The sequence below is a fragment of the Melanotaenia boesemani genome, chromosome 7, assembly GCF_017639745.1.
Source record: "Melanotaenia boesemani isolate fMelBoe1 chromosome 7, fMelBoe1.pri, whole genome shotgun sequence".
NCBI classification, from domain to species: domain Eukaryota; kingdom Metazoa; phylum Chordata; class Actinopteri; order Atheriniformes; family Melanotaeniidae; genus Melanotaenia; species Melanotaenia boesemani.
The window spans coordinates 25,422,871-25,443,014 of record NC_055688.1 but is presented as its reverse complement, the minus strand read 5'-3'; the positions used below and the strand labels follow the sequence as shown (position 1 = coordinate 25,443,014).

The 20,144-nt window shown below is 37.8% G+C and overlaps 1 protein-coding gene across 19 annotated transcripts in view; it reads left to right on the top strand.

Moving 5' to 3' along the window:
* The window catches only part of LOC121642759 (protocadherin alpha-2-like), a 204,261-nt gene that overhangs the window by 68,112 nt on the left and 116,005 nt on the right, over positions 1-20,144 (top strand). Inside the window, exons 1-2 of one of the 19 annotated variants that reach the window (XM_041989686.1) lie at positions 6,449-8,907; positions 9,943-9,999. The exons of 15 other annotated variants lie outside the window; for them this stretch is intronic. In XM_041989686.1, the coding sequence (XP_041845620.1) occupies positions 6,550-8,907; positions 9,943-9,978 (2,394 nt within the window). In that variant the 5' untranslated portion in view covers positions 6,449-6,549 and the 3' untranslated portion in view covers positions 9,979-9,999. Of the gene's footprint in view, positions 1-341; positions 2,759-6,448; positions 8,908-9,942; positions 10,000-10,613; positions 13,016-20,144 lie in introns of those variants that run through there. 3 more of the 19 variants (XM_041989671.1, XM_041989675.1, XM_041989683.1) reach the window with 3 other exon arrangements.

The following is a 20,144-nucleotide window of genomic DNA, read 5'->3' as shown; positions in this document are numbered from 1 at the left end:
AACACAGCAAAAGGCTGTCTCCTTTTCCAAAATGAAACTTTGAGACCTCGTCGTACATATTCAGCGTAATATAAATCGTTATAATTTCATCTTAAAATTGCTAGATATGCTTTGATTTCCTTGTAGTGATAGAGAGGATCGCATGGTGTCAGTGCTGATGAAATAAGTACTTCAGATTTTCGTCACAAAATTTTGTTTCCGCCTCTTCGTCACAGCCTTACACTTTATTACTGGCAAAATCGCCCGTTGGTTTTCTGCAGCTCTCATAAATACTCATCGGGATTCAAAGAAAATGTCAGAGAGGCTACATATATATATTTCTAGATTTTGGCGTGTTTTTTATTATCTTACACAATAGTTACCTTCTTCCGCACGATTTTTTTTTCTTTCTGTTTAAATGATGGAACAAAGAGGATACCAGGCAACAGCCGTGAGGGGACGGTGGGTTGGATGCGTTGTCACTGTGCTCCTGTGGAGAGTGGCTTTGGCGCAATTAAGATATTCAATTTCCGAGGAAGTTAAGGAAGGAACTGCAGTTGGAAATATAGCCAAGGACCTGGGATTAGATAAAAGCACGCTGAAAGACAGGAAGTATCGGATTGTTAGCAGTATGACAGACCCTGCTTTCACTGTGGATCAGAACGATGGCATCCTCTATGTGAATCGAAAGATCGACAGGGAGGAGATTTGTCAGAAGACCAGTATGTGTGTGATTAACGTAAAAACCGTTTTGGAAAATCCATTGGAGATCCACTATGCTGCCGTTGAGGTGCTCGATATTAATGATCATGCTCCCACATTCCCGGAGAAAGAGACTACATTGGAGATTTCCGAGTCCGTGTTACCAGGACTGCGGATCCCGCTGCAACCCGCACGTGATCCAGACAGTGGTGCTTTCACTGTCCAGCAATATAAACTTAGCTCTAATGAACACTTTCGTTTGGAAGTGAAAGATAAAGGAGAGGATGGTAAAACACCAGCAATAATTGTTCAAAAATCTTTAGACAGGGAAATTTCGAAGAGCCACACATTAGTACTGACAGCTCTGGATGGGGGTAAACCTCCGAAATCTGGAAACGTTGATATTTTAGTAAATGTCTTGGATATTAACGACAATGCACCCATTTTCTCTAAAGATGTCTATTCGGTGATGCTCAGTGAAAACGCTCCTATAGGCACACAAATTATTCAGGTTAACGCAACTGATTCAGATGATGGACGGAATGGCGAGGTAGTTTACTCGTTTAGTAACAGTGTGAATCGTAAATTATTTAAACTTTTTGAAATTAACCCATCAACAGGTGAAATACATGTAAAAGGTTCAATAGATTATGAAGAAAAGGATAAATATGAAATTGAAATACAAGCATCAGATAAGGGAGTCCCTCCACTGGCTACACAAAAAAGCGTCATTATAAAAATCGTTGACTTGAACGACAATGCACCAGAGATCGAGGTTACTTCTTTTTCCAGCTCAATTCCTGAAGATTCCAGACCAGGAACTACAGTTGCTCTTATCAGTGTAAACGACTTAGACTCTGGTGTTAATGGAAAAATTCTATGCTCGATAGATGACAATGTTCCCTTTGTTTTATCGCCATCATTGCAGGACAAAATGTATTCATTAACGACTAAATATCCACTGGACAGGGAAGAACAGTCACATTATATTGTAACAGTAGTTGCAAAAGATGCTGGCGAACCTTCATTGTCATCAATAAAGACAATAAGCATTATGGTGTCAGATGTAAATGACAACAGTCCAGAGTTTACAATGAGCTCTTATGCTTTTTACGTCACTGAAAGGAATGAACCAGGAGCAGCTGTGTTTTCTGTTAAAGCTTTGGATCGTGATTTAAACGAAAATGCCCTTATTTCCTATCACATTGTCAGAGATGGAAGTGAAGATAATAGATTATCTTCATTTCTCAACATAAACACTGAAAATGGAGAAATTGCAGCACTAAAAAGTTTTGACTTTGAAACACTGAAAACTTTTCAGTTCCAAGTTGTTGCCTCAGATTCAGGAACTCCGTCTCTAAGCAGCAACGTCACAGTGAACGTGTTCATTCTGGATCAGAACGACAACGCTCCAGTCATCCTGTATCCAGTCAGCTCCAACGGTTCTGCTGAAGGTGTGGAGGAGATTCCCCGCAATGTGAACGCAGGACACTTGGTGACTAAAGTCAGAGCCTATGATGCTGATATAGGATATAACGGCTGGTTGTTGTTCTCACTGCAGGAAGTTACTGACCACAGTCTCTTTGGTTTGGACCGCTATACAGGACAGATCAGGACCCTTCGCTCATTCACAGAGACAGACGAGGCTGAGCATAAACTGGTCATACTGGTCAAAGACAATGGAAACGTTTCACTCTCAGCAACAGCTACTGTGATTGTCAAACTTGTGGAGCCCAAAGAGGCTTTTGCAGCTTCTGATGTGAAAAGTGCAGCAAGAGACGATGAAGATAATAATGTGACTCTTTACCTGATGATAACTTTGGGCTCAGTTTCAGTTCTTTTCCTATTCAGTATCATTGTGCTGATTGCAATGCAGTGCTCAAAGTCCACAGATTATACTTCAAAATATCTTCAAGAGACTAACTATGATGGAACATTGTGTCACAGCATCCAGTACAGATCTGGAGACAAGCGGTACATGTTAGTTGGACCCAGAATGAGTATAGGATCTACTATTGTTCCTGGGAGTCATGCAAATACTCTTGTGTTACCTGACAGGAGACGTACTTCTGAGGAGGTAAGAAAGATAATTTTACATAAATATAGTCTGTGCAAAAGTGATAGTGACACTTGAGATGCATGTTGTATTCATTATAGTCTATAATAATAATAATAATAATAATAATAATAATAATAATAATAATAATAATGAAAGTGATAGCATTCCACATAAGAATTTAATTATTGTCCTCCATTATGTCTAGATGAAGGTCAGTTTGTTTTCTAATATAGTCCAGTTTATAAAGTAATATAAAACAGTCTTGTGTAGTTCTCTGTTGTTATCATATATGTAATTATCCAATCTAATATTCAAGAACTGTTAAAAAATGTTTTCATATATTATTCTTCCTTCAAAATACTTGATATAAATAATAGCACAAAGCCGTATTATACAGAGTTCTGAAAAAGTTATGTGGGTGATGGGAATGAGAAGTAATGCAAATTGAAACAGATACTACATTAATACAATATATACAATACAAATTGATCTAATTTCTCAGTTTTATATAAAAATATAAATAGACCAGGGATGGTTGTAACACTTCTTTCTTCAATGTCTGGAACTCATTGAATTTTTGAGCTACAGTTGTCAAGCTTTTATGAAATTTCCACATATCTACTAAAAAAAGGCACCAATTAAAAACTCTGCAATAACATTACAGACCTCATATGTTAAAGTCAGATACATGATTTCGTGGTTCTTTGTTACAACCTACCTCACTACCGGGTAGGGTTGTACCACATACTGGGGAGAGTTGTAATGATTGGACAAAAAAGTATAAAAAGATGCCACACGATATAACATGCCTCAGAAATTGATTTATTGAAATCAAAGAACAATCCAGAACAAAGTCTTTCTCTTTTACTGAATAAAGTTCAAACATTCGATGTTTAACTCAGGAGTGTGTGTATGACTGTGTAACAACAAACTTTCATAACAGTATGGCTGCTTAAAGAACACTTTGCACTTGTGTGAAAAGATATAGGTGTGACATCTACTCTATACATTTTTTGCATATGAAAATACAAAGAACAAAACAACAAAAACCAAGGGCCAGTTTGTGCACATGTTGCTTGACTATATTTTTAATCTGAATCACAATGTTGATAAAAGAATGTTGGTAGCCCTGGACTGCAAGCTCGGTGGGCCCAAAGACTACATAGTATATATTTTACTCACACTTCCTTTGGCTTTGGGTTGTGAAATGGCTTCATGCAGATAATACAAATATCCTCATCATTTGAGATCTCAGAATCTTCAGCATTGCCTTTCAGATATTTTATTGGGGATGATTTTGCTGCCTCTTCTACTTTTCTTTATTCTTTCCCACGTTATTTGGTAATGCAGTTTTACTTTTTCTTTTCTGTTCTTCTTTCATCAGAGCTTGTTTTGCTGCTGTATCTGTGAGGATTTCAGATTGCCTCTTCTTCCTGATCCTGCCAGTTGTTTTCCTGCTTTTGAAAATGGCTGTATAGCAGAAAGACTGAATGTCTGAGCTGGAGACAACCCTGAGGTGTTTGGTTCAGCTTGAGCATATGACATAGTGACATCATAAATAATAGAGGAGTCAGAAGTCCCTACTGGAGGTGGAGAAGAGGAGGCAGTGGCCAGTTGAGTTGTAGGAGAGGACAGCTGGGAAGATGCCGATGCCATTGATGTACTTGGGTCTGGGTGGTTACTAACTTGTGAGGTTGGGGGGTTGCATTTCCCAGTACCTGTACAGCACATGTTACTGATACATATGATGTCATAGCACCCACCTCCTTGAACCCACAACATGCACCAATACCTCTGGTAACCGGACTGTTGTTATGCCTGTTTCATCTGCATTCCATATGCCATTACCATCAAAGTTGTGACTCTCAATATGCTCCATATGTGTGGTTAAACCTGTGGCCCTTGCATGGCTGGTTGCCTCTGCACTTCTTACTGACAAGTTGGGGTTTTGCTTCATAAAGTATGTAAACCATTCAGTCCCTGCCATCTGCCTCTGGTCCCATGTTTGTGCTTGATATTATATGTTATTGTTAGGTGATATGCAAATTTTGAGATCTAAAAGAAATTGAAATAACACCTTAGTACATGCACACAAAGCATCTTTCATTTTATCAGCCACATGTGCTAGTATACTCTGCCTAACCTGTTATATTCTTACCTCATGTGGAGTCAATCAATAATACCAGTCTGAAGCTTTAGTCAAATAGTCAGCCAACACTTTCTTCTGTGCCTCAAAGAAAACTTGATTACTGCTCCAGTAGCCAACATGAAGATCACTGGATCCCTAGTGTCTCAGCTTCTGCAGTGATTTGCAGTATCTCAGTGTCATATGAGAGATGCCATGTTTGTTGACACTGATCTGACTGACCTGCCCTTGTTTGAGACTTCATCAGATGTTTTTTTTTTTTTTTTAAAAAACATCAGCAGGCACACCTTTCCCATTCTTTCAATTCCCATGCTTGAAAATGAATAAATAATATATATATATATATATATATATATCTTCATTTACATAAGTACTAAACAAAGTTTAGCGTTAGTGAGAAAAAAAAAAACTTTACCTTAAAATCATGTTTTTATTAATAAAAATCTGCATAGCCTACATGTGTTTCAGCCTTGATCGCTGCCATGTGAGATTAAGAAGGACGCGGGAAAACACTGAAATGATCATCTGTCTCCTGTCTCATTCCTGATTGGTGGAACTGGTGGCGTTCCAACTCCTCCCATATTCCAACTTTCCCCGGTCTCCCCTACACATGTTGCACATGTGCTCAAATGGACAAATGGGCACTGCTCTGCATAATGTCCCTGATCAAACTGTGATAACTCCTGCGTCCCAATAAGAGCTATACTCCATAGAATTATATAGTTAAGTTGTTTCACATGTACACTGATGGGTATTTTTTCTATCATAAAATAAGACACAAAGAACTCAGAGTGAGGTCAGCTTCATCGCGATGGGGAGAGACAGTGGTTCAGCACTCAGAGAGTGTCTGGTGTCAACTCCAACGTCTCTTTGTTGAGCAGATTACGTAATTATGAACCAGTGGCGCAAGCAAGTTCAAAAATAAAAAAAAAAAAATATCAGCATTCCTCAAATCATGGCCATTAGAGCAGTGACAGCTACATCCTGTTTTCTGTAGAGCAGGCGAGACTGCAAGTCATTAGCCTACTCAAGTATAAGGGAGGAACTTTAAGATGTCATCTTCTGCTCACTTTAACATACGTTTAATCCATCGCAATAATCTAACACACATTAACTTGTTGAAATAAATAATAAAATAAATGTAATTTCCAAATGCAGGGTTTGCATATTCTACATTTGCCATCATGTTATATGACATATTTTAAGCAGATGTTTTTGATGGATTGCTATAGATATTTAGCACGTCGAACTTCTAATGCAATTTATCTTTAGAGGACTAGTGTCAGTGCCATTTAACCGGACAAACCGCAGTCGGTTGCAGGTTTTAAATGGAGCTATTCCTGGTGCAGAAAATTGGTCTATTAAATAAATTTCAGTAGAACTTTACAGACACACGAACTTACATATAGAGACCTACAGACATTTAGTGGATCGCAAGGTGTCAGTATAAAAGCAGTAATGTCCAGATTTCTTTCGTCATCGCCAACTGATCCAACCCAGTATTTCGTCATTTTCTTGCGCACCAAACTAGCTCTTTGTCCACATACTGTAGCAATGGAGCGCAGTTTAGAAAGGAATACATATTTTTATTGTTTCTTATTTGTCCGTTATTACATTCTGTAATTATTATTACCTTATCATATTATAACTATTTTTTAACATAATGGGACAAAAAACGCCCCAGGCGTGGATCGAGCGATGGAAATGCGTCGTCTTTTTTGTGGCTTCAGGAATATTTTGCAGTGAAGCTGCCGCTCAGATCAAATATTCCATCTCCGAAGAAATTGAAGAAGGAAGTGTTGTTGGAAATATTGCGACGGACTTGGGAATTGATAAGATTGCGTTAAAGGACAGAGACTATCGTATTGTTGGCAGTTCAACAGAACCCCTTTTTCATCTGAATCAAGATGACGGTATGCTTTATGTCGCCAAGAAAGTGGACAGAGAAGAGATCTGTGAAAGAAGCAACGCTTGTATAATAAACCTTAAAACCGTGCTAGAAAATCCTCTCGAAATTCATTATGTGGCCATAGAGGTGCTGGACATAAACGATCATTCCCCAAGTTTTCCGGAGAAAGAGAAGCGACTTGAAATATTTGAATCGGCGTTACCAGGAGCGAGATTTCAGCTCCAACCTGCACGTGACCCCGATGGTAGTCAATTTTCGGTTAAACAATATAAATTAAGTCACAATGACCATTTTCGTTTAGAAGTTAAAGATAGAGGCGAAGACCGTAAGATGCCGTTTCTGGTTTTACATAAGCAGTTAGACAGAGAGAGCATGAAGGAGCATAAACTTCTTCTTACAGCAACTGATGGTGGAAGGCCAGCGAGATCTGGAACAACAGAAATAGTGATCGAAGTTCTTGATGTTAATGATAATTCACCGGTCTTCACACAAGACGCATATTCTGCCATTTTAAATGAAAACGCAGATATTGGCACGCTTGTTATTCAGGTTAATGCAACAGATTTGGATGAGGGCTCAAACAGTGAAGTTGTTTACTTATTTGGAAAGGAGGTGGATGCAATTTTACAAAAGCTATTTTCCATAGACTCAAAAACAGGCGAGATTAAAGTGATTGGTGAAATTGATTATGAAGAGAATGAAAGTTATGAAATTGATGTGCAGGCATCAGATAAGGGCGGTGTCCCATTATCCTCAGACAAAACAGTAATCATAAAGATTGTCGACCAAAACGATAACGTCCCCAAAATAGAAGTTACATCGTTTTCTAAGTCAGTCCCAGAGGACTGTAAAACCGGGACCACGGTAGCATTGATCAGCGTGAATGATTTGGATTCAGGGCCTAATGGAAAAGTCTCCATTTCAATACGTGAGGATGTTCCTTTTGTTATATCTCCTTCGTTACAGGATAATATGTACGCCATAGTGACCCGCTCTCTACTGGACAGAGAAAAGAAATCTTTTTATGAGATTACAGTTCTTGCAAAGGACTCTGGTGTGCCACCACTTGTATCTGAAAAAATAATCACAGTGACTGTTTCGGATGTCAACGACAATAGACCACACTTTTCAGTGAGTCCATATACTTTTTATGTTGCTGAAAATAATGACCTGGCAACACCATTATTTTCAATTAAAGCATCTGATCCAGATGAAAACGACAATGCCCGTATTTCATATAATATAGCGCGGGATGGCAGTGATGGAAATGGTGGTTTGTTTTTCAGCATAAACTCTGAAACTGGAGATATTGTGGCTCTAAAAAGTTTTGACTTTGAAACACTGAAAACCTTCCAGTTCCAAGTTGTTGCTACAGATTCAGGAACTCCGTCTCTAAGCAGCAACGTCACAGTGAACGTGTTCATTCTGGATCAGAACGACAACGCTCCAGTCATCCTGTATCCAGTCAGCTCCAACGGTTCTGCTGAAGGTGTGGAGGAGATTCCCCGCAATGTGAACGCAGGACACTTGGTGACTAAAGTCAGAGCCTATGATGCTGATATAGGATATAACGGCTGGTTGCTGTTCTCACTGCAGGAAGTTACTGACCACAGTCTCTTCGGTTTGGACCGCTATACAGGACAGATCAGGACACTTCGCTCATTCACAGAGACAGACGAGGCTGAGCATAAACTGGTTATACTGGTCAAAGACAATGGGAACGTCTCACTCTCAGCTACAGCTACTGTGATTGTCAAACTTGTGGAGCCAAAAGAGGCTTTTGCAGCTTCTGATGTGAAAAGTGCAGCAAGAGACGATGAAGATAATAATGTGACTCTTTACCTGATGATAACTTTAGGCTCAGTTTCAGTTCTTTTCCTAGTCAGTATCATTGTGCTGATTGCAATGCAGTGCTCAAAATCCACAGACTATACTTCAAAATATCTGCAAGAAACTAATTATGATGGAACACTGTGTCACAGCATCCAGTACAGATCTGGAGACAAACGGTACATGTTAGTGGGACCCAGAATGAGTATAGGATCTACTATTGTTCCAGGAAGCCATGCCAATACATTAGTGCTACCTGACAGGGGAGGAGCATGTATGGAGGTAAGACTTTTGCATAACCACTTGCTTATTTTCAGTGGCAAAGTCATGCATTTATTAACATATTTAATTTTTTTCTTCTTCCTTTTGCATTAATGGTACTAATTAGCTGCTTTTGACATTTGCTAAAGCAGATTATTTGATGTGAAGTACATAAAACTTGTATCAATTGGAACTCTATATCATGCATATACTTTTAATTTGCATGTGAAAATTAATGCTATAAAGCTATGATAACACAACGTTGTTTAAGTTTGTTAAGGTGTTTTATGGTGGTTTAAGCTTGATAAAATCCCCCACGGAATGTAACTGGACAAGAGTTGCTCGAAATTGCTGTCCATGGTGCTGACTTTTTTTGCTCTCATTTAGCAAAATGCTATTATTTGTTGTGACTGTTTAAAAAAATATGTAAGTTTTATTTGGACTATGACCCTTTGAGCTGCTTTCACTACTGTGGAGCTTCAATGTCACACCTTGCTGCAGTGGTTCGAATGCTCTCTATATGCTCTATAAAAGTTCCTAAGCATCTGAGCTCACAGTCCGACCTGTTTAAACAGTCTCTGTTGACCTTTCTTCATGGGTTGGAGATGTTTATTGACCATGTCAGATACTCAGTGACTCAGTGATGTGACCACCCAGGAACTTGATGGGGCCCACTTTTTCCACCTCCTTCCCCAAGTTGGTAAGCGGACCCTTTGTGCTCCTACCGACTCTCAGAAAGTGCATAAATACCTCTGGTTTGAGCAGTGTTTCAAACCAGATTATTCTCTGTACATCTTTCAGCCAGATGTTAGACCTTTATCTTTTAGTAGGACTTATTGTTGTCTGACATGAGTCCCACCAGTGTCATTGCACATTTGAGTACATCACTTAATCAAATAAATCAAATTTAGTGAACAGTGAGTCAGGAATTTTGGCTTCAGTTTCATTTCTTTTTCTTTTTAGTAACATTGTGCTGATTGCAATGCAGTGCTAAAAAACAGATTATACTTCAAAATATCTACAAGAGACTAATTATGACGGAACTCTGTGTTACAGCATTCAGTACAGATTGAGATAAACGGTGCATGTTAGTTGGACCCAGACTTAGTTTAGGATCTACTATAGTGCCTGGCAGTCATGCAAACACACTTGTGCTACCTCACAGGAGGAGACCTCCTGACGAGGTAAGGGAGACCAATTTATTTTTTAGGCAGTTCTAGAATAGAAGGCTTATGGAAAAACTAAAGGCCCATTAACACAAGTATACATACATTATTGAATCATGCCAATAAATTAAAATATTTCGAATATCATTGGGTAAAAAATATAACAAGTTTATAAAATTTCAATGGAAGGATGGGCAAGAAACTGTCAGAACGGAAAAAGTTGATGAACGAAATGAACTTTCATTCCTTGCGGTTGTCGATCATCTTAAGACTAATGCCGATACATTTAATTAGGTTAATATGGAAGACATTTATTTTAGATATTTTTACACATAACTGACATTTTACAACATCTGCTCGCATGGTGTCGCTGCTTGTGAAAATGAAGTAGCCTGCTTTCTCATCCTTTGCGTCAGTTTGGAGCTGATTTCGCGGCTGGGTGTGCTTCTGGGCGATGGCATAGAATCCATCATTCTTAACTACTTGTGCAATAACGTTTTCTCTTGGAGCAATTAATTTTTATTTTTGGTCAAATGCACGTCATGTGTAGAGAAACGTTTCAAGTCTGACCTGAACTGGTTTGGTTTTTATCTGCATTTGTTTCATAAATCATGGCACGAAGAGGACGTAGAGCATGGCTGGACCGCCTGCTCGTCCTTATTGTTTATTTGGGTCTTTGTTTTGATTTTTCTTCTGCTCAGCTGCGATACTCCATTCCCGAAGAGCTTACAGTGGGTTCTGTTGTTGGGAATATAGCTAGAGATCTTGGGCTGGAGCCCAGTGCTTTGAATGCTAGAGGATTTCGCATCGTTTCTGGATCCGCTGAATCATTGTTTCAACTCAGCAATAACGGAATTTTACACATCAACCGAAAAATAGACAGAGAAGAGGTATGCACACGGACCACGACTTGCATTATCAACATAAAAACTGCATTGGAAAATCCTTTAGAGGTGCACTACGTTGGTATAGAGGTTCTGGATGTTAACGACCACACTCCCGCGTTCTCCGACAACGAGACTCATTTAGACATATCAGAATCTGCTTTACCTGGTGCACGATTTCAACTACAAGCCGCCCGTGATCCAGACAGCGGTGTTTTCTCTGTTCAACAGTATAAACTCAGTCAAAATGAGCATTTTCGTTTGGAGGTTAAAGATAGAGGAGAAGATGGCAAAATTCCCGTTTTGTATCTGCACAAACCGCTGGACAAAGAAACTGTAAGAACTCACAGATTACTGCTCACAGCTGCTGATGGAGGAAAACCTGCTAGATCAGGAACAATGGCAATTAATGTTCATGTTTTGGATGTGAATGACAATATGCCAGTATTTTCCAAAGATTCATATACTGCAGTTATTAATGAAAATTCTCCTATTGGTACAACTATTATACAAGTAAATGCCACAGATTTAGATGATGATTTAAATGGGGAGGTTGTTTATTCATTTGGGAATAATGTAAATAACAAGTTACGCAAACTTTTTGCGGTTGATGCCAATACAGGGGAAATTATTGTCAAAGGGCAATTAGATTTTGAAACCAAAGACAGATATGAAATTGATATAAAAGCTGCAGATAAAGGACCAGCCCCATTGGCAACAGAAAAAAGTGTTATAATAACAGTCTTGGACCTGAATGACAATTCACCTGAGATTGAAGTGACATCCTTTTCCAGTTCAATTCCAGAGGACTCCCAACCTGGTAGGACCATTGCATTGATAAGTGTGACTGATAAGGATTCAGGTGTTAACGGGAAAGTAATGTCTTCTATAAATGATGATGTACCTTTCACATTAACATCTTCTTTACAAGAAAATATGTACTCCATAGTTACCAAATCTCTATTAGATAGAGAACTTAAGGCCAGATATGATATAACGATTGTAGCAAAAGATGCTGGTGAAAAACCTTTGTCAACTCAAAAGACAATTAGTGTTACAATACTGGATGTCAATGATAACAGTCCAAAGTTTTCTCAAAATCCATACACTTTTTATGTTACGGAAAACACTGTTGGAGGAGCCTCTTTATTTTCAGTGAGTGCTGATGACTGTGACGAGGGTAATAATGCTGTTATATCATATTTCATTGCAAGAAATGAGGATGAACACAAATCATTAACATCATTCCTAAGCATAAACTCTGAAACAGGAGATATTGTGGCGCTGAAAACTTTTGACTTCGAAACACTGAAAACTTTCCAGTTCCAAGTTGTTGCCACAGATTCAGGAACTCCGTCTCTAAGCAGCAACGTCACAGTGAACGTGTTCATTCTGGATCAGAACGACAACGCTCCAGTCATCCTGTATCCAGTCAGCTCCAATGGTTCTGCTGAAGGTGTGGAGGAGATTCCCCGCAATGTGAACGCAGGACACTTGGTGACTAAAGTCAGAGCTTATGATGCTGATATAGGATATAACGGCTGGTTGCTGTTCTCACTGCAGGAAGTTACTGACCACAGTCTCTTTGGTTTGGACCGCTATACAGGACAGATCAGGACCCTTCGCTCATTCACAGAGACAGACGAGGCTGAGCATAAACTGGTCATACTGGTCAAAGACAATGGAAACGTTTCACTCTCAGCTACAGCTACTGTGATTGTCAAACTTGTGGAGCCCAAAGAGGCTTTTGCAGCTTCTGATGTGAAAAGTGCAGCAAGAGACGATGAAGATAATAATGTGACTCTTTACCTGATGATAACTTTGGGCTCAGTTTCAGTTCTTTTCCTCATCAGTATCATTGTACTGATTGCAATGCAGTGCTCAAAATCTACGGAGTACACTTCAAAATATCTTCAAGAGACTAATTATGACGGAACTCTGTGTCACAGCATCCAGTATAGATCTGGAGACAAACGGTACATGTTAGTTGGACCCAGAATGAGTATAGGATCTACTATTGTTCCTGGCAGTCATGCAAATACACTTGTGCTACCTGACAGGAGACATCCTTCTGACGAGGTAAGGGAGACCAGTTTATTTCCAGACAGTTCTAAAATGAAAGACTTATGAAAAACGAAATTCTTACTAATATAAGTGTGCATGATTTGTAATATTAGTAAATTAGCAGCAGTCTGACTACCCTTAATTATGATGTCCCCTCCTGTTTGATTTCTTGCTTGTGTTGTCCCTACTCTCAGATGTAAATTGCTTTGGAGAAAAGCATCTGCTAAATGACTGTAGAATTGAATAGAAATGAGAATATTTAGAATATTATTTGGATAAAAAACTAACAGGTATATAAAACTTCAACAGAAAGAATCTGTCAGAATGGCAAAAGTTGATGAACGAAGTGAACTTTTTATTCATCACATGTCACCTTGCTATTGTGGATCAACTTGGACCAATGCTGATACATTTAATTAGCTTAATATGGAAGAAATTTTATTTTAGATATTTTTACAAATAACTGACACTTTGCAACGTCTGCTCGCATGGTGTCACTGCTTGTGAAAATGAAGTAGCCTGCTTTCTCATCCTTTGTGTCAGTTTGAAGCTGTTTCACGGGTGTGCTTCTGGACGTTAGCATAGAATCCATCATTCTTAACTACTTGTGCATCCACCTGCTCTCTTACAGCAGTGAATTGTTAGTTTTAGTAAAAATGCACGTCCTTGTGCACTATAAACCCGACTATGTTCACAGCACTGAAAACTCACGTGGCAGCTGATTACCTAATGAAATTTAAGTTAACAAAATCATCTTATTTAAGTAAACAAATACTATAAAATATATCGTCAACTTAAAAGTTTACATTTTTAAATCTGATCAGTGAAGTATACTTTACTACAAAACTTTATTTTTTAAATGTAATGTTTTTATGTCCTACATAATTGATCATTTTAATGCAACAGCATGTGATTAATTTAAAAGCTCAACTCAAAAAACGCAATTAGTGATTATTTAAAAACCCCTTTCTTTTCATTAAGATGTTAAAATCACTCAAAAGGAGAACTTCTATTTTCAATTATATTTCAGCTGTTTTCAAAACAGATTACAGGAATGCTAAAATTATGAAACAGTTTTTCCCCCTAAACCAGGCACAGTTCACAGTCCTTCAGATTACTAATTAGGTATGAACCTATTCAAAAATGCAAACATATAAAAATGAGGTAGATTGAGTACATGTTGGGGAGAAAAACACAATTTGACAGTTAAAATGCTTTAAACAAAGTACTTAAATGCCAAATAATGTAAACACCTGACAGTATTACACATTCTTGTACTTGTCAAAATATTTGTATGACACAACTATTCAGTAACAAAAAGAATTTTTGGAAAAATGTTGGCAATTTTTCTGTATCTATCATCAAGCCCAGAACCAAGCATAAATCACAGTGTTAAAAAAATAAAATGAGTAATTAGTATTTAAATATTCAAAAGTAAAAACATAAAAAACTGAGTTATACTTGTATATGGTGTTCAAAAAAAGCATTTCATTGCAAGAAAGGAGGATGAACACAAATTGTTAACATCATTCTTAAGCCTAAACTCTGAAACAGGAGATATTGTGGCTCTGAAAACTTTTGACTTCGAAACACTGAAAACTTTTCAGTTCCAAGTTGTTGCTACAGATTCAGGAACTCCGTCTCTAAGCAGCAACGTCACAGTGAACGTGTTCATTCTGGATCAGAATGACAACGCTCCAGTCATCCTGTATCCAGTCAGCTCCAACGGTTCTGCTGAAGGTGTGGAGGAGATTCGCCGCAATGTGAACGCAGGACACTTGGTGACTAAAGTCAGAGCCTATGATGCTGATATAGGATATAACGGCTGGTTGCTGTTCTCACTGCAGGAAGTTACTGACCACAGTCTCTTTGGTTTGGACCGCTATACAGGACAGATCAGAACACTTCGCTCATTCACAGAGACAGACGAGGCTGAGCATAAACTGGTCATACTGGTCAAAGACAATGGGAACGTTTCACTCTCAGCAACAGCTACTGTGATTGTCAAACTTGTGGAGCCCAAAGAGGCTTTTGCAGCTTCTGACATGAAAATTGCAGCAAAAAATGATAAGGATAATAATGTGACTTTTTACCTGATTATAGCTTTGGCTTCAGTTTCAGTTCTTTTTCTCATCAATATCATCGTGCTGATTTCAAAACAGTGCTCACAATTTACAGAGTATACTTCTAAGTGTCTACAGGAGACTAATAATGATGTAATAATTTGTCACGGCATTCAGTACAGATCGGGAGACAAACGATACATGTTAGTTGGAACCAGAATGAGCATAGGATCTTCTATAGTGCCTGGCACTCATGCAAACACACTTGTGCTACCTGACAGGAGATGTGCATTTGAAGAGGTAAGGGAGACCAATTTATTTCCAGTCAGTCCTAGAATGAACGGCTTATAAAAAATTAAATTAAATGAATATTAACATAAATGTGCATAAGTTACTGAATATCATAACTAATTCAGAATATTTGGATAGAAATGGATAACAAATATACAAAATTCATTACTCTGAGGAATCAGGAGATTGAGCGTTCACGTGACAGCTGAGGAACTTTTGTGGTTTAAAGGTGGCTGTATAATTGGGAGAGAACACAGGGGCCAGTTTCACCCAGGAGCTATACTGTTCTTTTTGCACTACGGTGGCACCTTTTGTTTCATATAGGATACATTGCTGGGGATAATAACAAATACTCTTGAGCTTGATCATTACAAAATGTTACAGCTTTAACATTTTCCCTCCCGAATCTAATATTTCTCTACCCTGCATTTCTATTTTTTTTTTTTTTTGGGGGGGGGGGGGGGGGGGGGGGGGGGGTTTGTTATGCATTAACAATAGGTCTTCAAATGGCGTGAAATGCAAAGTAAACAGTAAAAGTCTCCCTTGTAAATTCACCACAGGAAGGTTGTTTACTTTTTATAAGTATACAAGTTATTCTTTTTTACAACTCTGGTTTTGGTTAAGTGTGTGGAGGGGAAGTTCTACTGATATGGTAAGAGAGTTACCTGAGGTCTATTCCTGCTGATAGTTGAGGGGAATCAGTGTGCTTTGAATGGCTGAGAGAGAGGGTCAAAATGAGCCTTAGGTGAATGTGTTGTGAATTACAATGTACCGTCAGTTTGGTCGTATTGGGATACTTTGCCTCACCAGGAATCTTAATTCTAAAAATAGACTTATTCTCCATATTTTTATTGTTTTTTTGTTTGTTTGTTTTTTTTGTTTTTTTTTGCTTTGAATTTGAAAAACACTAAATGACAGAGTTTATATGCAGTGCACTGCATACAAGCTTCATGGTGTGATTGCTTTTGACTCAATAAAATAGGTCATGTATTATTACATGTGTGAAGGTCTGCATGCTAGACTTCTGGGCTGATTCTCTGTTGAACACTGTGTGTTGCCAATAGCAACACACTGGGAGATCCACCTCTCAGAGTCTACTGGTTTCCACAGACTAGCGTACGCTCCTCAGTCTACAGCACTGGAAGAGGATGAACAAGGGAGGGAGTTATAGGGAGAGCAGTGGAGGGAGGGGGAGGGGAAGTGGATTTGGTACAGCTCATCTACAGACATGTCACAATATTTAATGAAAATGGGTTTATTTAGGTAGAAACACATGGATTACTGCAATGAAATCATCATTTTAAAGCAGAGAGGAGATGGTTTAGATATTGAAGTGATAGTGAAGGAGGGAATAGTTAAGCTTCTAATTAAATACTGTAGTTTATGGAGATAATCTTTTTTTCTCAAACAACTAGGTCAACTCTCAGTTTTTTTTTCTTTTTCTTTTTTCTTCTATAACCCACAAAACAAGTGGCAGAAAACAAAACAAATAAACAAAAAATAAATTAAAAAAAAAACATATTCTTTGACATCAACTATGTTGGTGTTGAAAACTAATGCCATATTTTGACACACTGAGCAGCGAGTACAACTGACCATTAAACAACATTTTATAAAGCAGAGAAGCTGAGCACACTTTCTTAGCAGGTCCTCTGTCCAGTTTCATTCCCTGCTAGACAGTAATAACTGCCTCTGTGTGCATGAATGAATATTTAATGTGTGTGCATTTGCGTGTGTTAGAGATAAAAATAAATAAATAAATAAATAAATAAAAAGCATTGTGTGTTGCAATACAGCTGCAGCCTTAAGCTGTGCCTGGACAGCAGACGCTCAGAAAAGATGTGATTAAAAATGAGTGCATGTCATAAATGCATTGTGGATCACACTGTCTGTCTACAGTTAAAAAGTGAGATGATTGTCTCAGGCTGAATTACAAGCCGTTTTCTATGCTACCTCAGTGCTTTGCTTGTAATACTGTGAGTAAAAACAGAAATGAAAAAATAGTGGATGAACTGAAGTAAGGCAATTTGTAATGCAACCAGATGAAAGAAAAAAAAAAAAAAAAAAACAGCCTCACGTTTCAGCTGATGATCTTTATTAATGAAAGCAGTATGTGCTGCACTTTACATGCCCTGTGCATTCTCATTCCATTTGCTCACTTTGGTGGTGGTGTGGTTGCCTGCTACACGGGCTTTGTCTTTTTGCTTGACTGGCTCAGCAGATCTGTGCAGTTGTGTTTTGCAGAGTGTCTGCACTGTAAATCATTCACAGTGCTGCGATCAATGATCACGGGTATCTTTTGTTTTGAGAGAAATGGATGTGAAGCTATTCCTCATGAAACTATATTCAGTATAAATAACTGAAGAAATAGCTTTTTTTTTAAATGGAGGTTACAGGGAAGAATTTTAAGGATGATTTAAACAGGAAACCACATCTTTGACAATGATATAACAGCAAAATCTGGACTTGAGTGAAGGGAAATGCATTCAGGCCTGTTTTATTTATTTATTAGATGCAAAGCGAAAGGAATTGCAAGTTAAAACTGTTAAGTTGTTACTCATGATGTGATGTGTGATTATTTTCCCTTTATATTTTAAGATCAGACCATTTTTCTTAATATCAGTCTTGTCTGTTTCTGACTAAACCCTCATGTGCTGCTTACATAAATCACAATTTATGTTGAAAGTATGTAAGATGAAATTGGAGGGCTCGTGATATTAATTTAAAATCATCAGCAATTAATAAACCACATTTATATCATGCCATGTTGTTTTTAATTCTCAGTGTATTTTATGGATCAGCTATAAGATTGAAATTAAAATCAAATTAAACTAAAATCCCAAAAGAGTTTGAGAAGGGCTCTTTTGCAACCACAAACAATGCTCAGCCTCTTCACCCATTTAGCCACATTTTATGTAAACCTCTGAAATGTATTGTGTTAACTCATTTTATTTTGCAGCCCATTTCTATACTCTGCATATATTTCTTTTGTCTTCAGTACTTAAACTTATTATTTTTTGTGTTTATTAATTGTTTTTCTTTGCTATTCTTTGTAGTAATCATTGTTTTACTTAGACACTTGGCTTCGTATAATACCTTTCCTCTGTTTCTGCAGCTTCTCTCTGTCTCCTCACTACTCCTTTCCCACCATGCTGATTTTACTCATCCCTTCCCCCATCCCCCTCTTGGCCTCCTTTTCCCACTTTTATCCGTCAGCCTTTCACTCCCTCTTTCATATGTTCCCCTTCTCCATCATTTTTTGACTGCCTTTCTGCATTCGGCCCCTTTTCTCGCTGTGCCAGATGTTTTTTTTAGCTCTGTGCTTCTGTGCCTCATGCCTGTAGGGTTGTGGCTGTGGGTGCAGAATGTGCTGTTGTGTGTCAGTAGGGCATTTTCTCTCGTATTGCTCCCGCGTTGTCTGAGCATGGCGCCATTCACATTGAGGTCAGCGGCAATGATGGTAATCTAATTTACACACAGTGCTGTACCACGAAAACAGGCACGTTTATGCTTTACAACTGCACACTTGTGCTCGTACACACATGAAACGACACATGGTACATACTCACATATGGTTAATCTCCATTGAAAGACACTTTCAGAATGAAAGGGCATCTGGATGGATGAAGGGGAGACAGAGGACAGGGAGAGGCAGAGAGCAAGCACACAAGTGCACACTTCCATAGTTTGATGATGCATCATGGAGAGAAAGAAAGACACATTTCTGAGTAAAAAGTAAAACCATCAAAGCTAATTGTCAAATAGGAGACTGACTTTTTTTAACAGAATATTATAAAAATTAATTTCCTTAAAAGTATAGTAATCTCTTATGTAAAGTGTACCCATTAGCATCCTTCACACTCAACACGTCATCTTCCATCCCACACCAAGCTGTCACTAAAGAGAATTTATAGAGAAAAATGTACAAACAAATTAAGCAAGCAATAATGCTGACTCATTCATATTACTGGTTGTTTAATTAAACAGGTAATATACCTGTAAGTAACTATTATTACAAATTGCAGAGGTAATATACCTGTGTAATATAACTATTATTAAAAATTGAACAGGTATTATACATGTGCATACTGCAATCAGTTATAGACTATATCCTGGGATAATGTCACACTAGAGTAATGATTTAATGTTCTAAGTAAAAATGTTTACTCTATTCTTTTTCTGCCTGGGATGTTCTGCTTTGAACAGTATCTGTTACCTTTTTCATTTTACAGATTATAGATCTTAAAAACTTGGTCTAAAATTATTTAATTGCATCAGTTATTAAAAGTTGGTGGATTAAATCACTTTATTTAAACATTATGTTCCTTTCCACTCAGTTATTACCAAAAGAAGAACTGAGGTTTAATAATGATGATAATAATGTGTGTGGCAGGTATTATGTCATGTATACACCAATAATCGATGACTTTTTACTCTTTCATGTTGCAGCTGTATTTAAAAAAACAAGAAAACATATGAACAAACACAAAACTTGCCAGCCAAATTATATTTCTCTTCATACACAACATTACTACCTTAAAGTACACAATAACAGATACATCTCTCTTTCAAGAATAATTTTGTTATTTTGTCATACTAATCACATATTATTCAGTTAATTCAGGATTTTTCCCCTCAGAGTAAGTAATTACATTATTTATTTATTTATTTTATTTTATTTTTTAAATCACTTGCTGTTCACATGCTTGACTAGCTTATTTTCACCACAGTAATTACTCTGGTGTGGCTCTGTGGGGGATGCGGAGTATCTTCAACCTCAAATGTTTAGT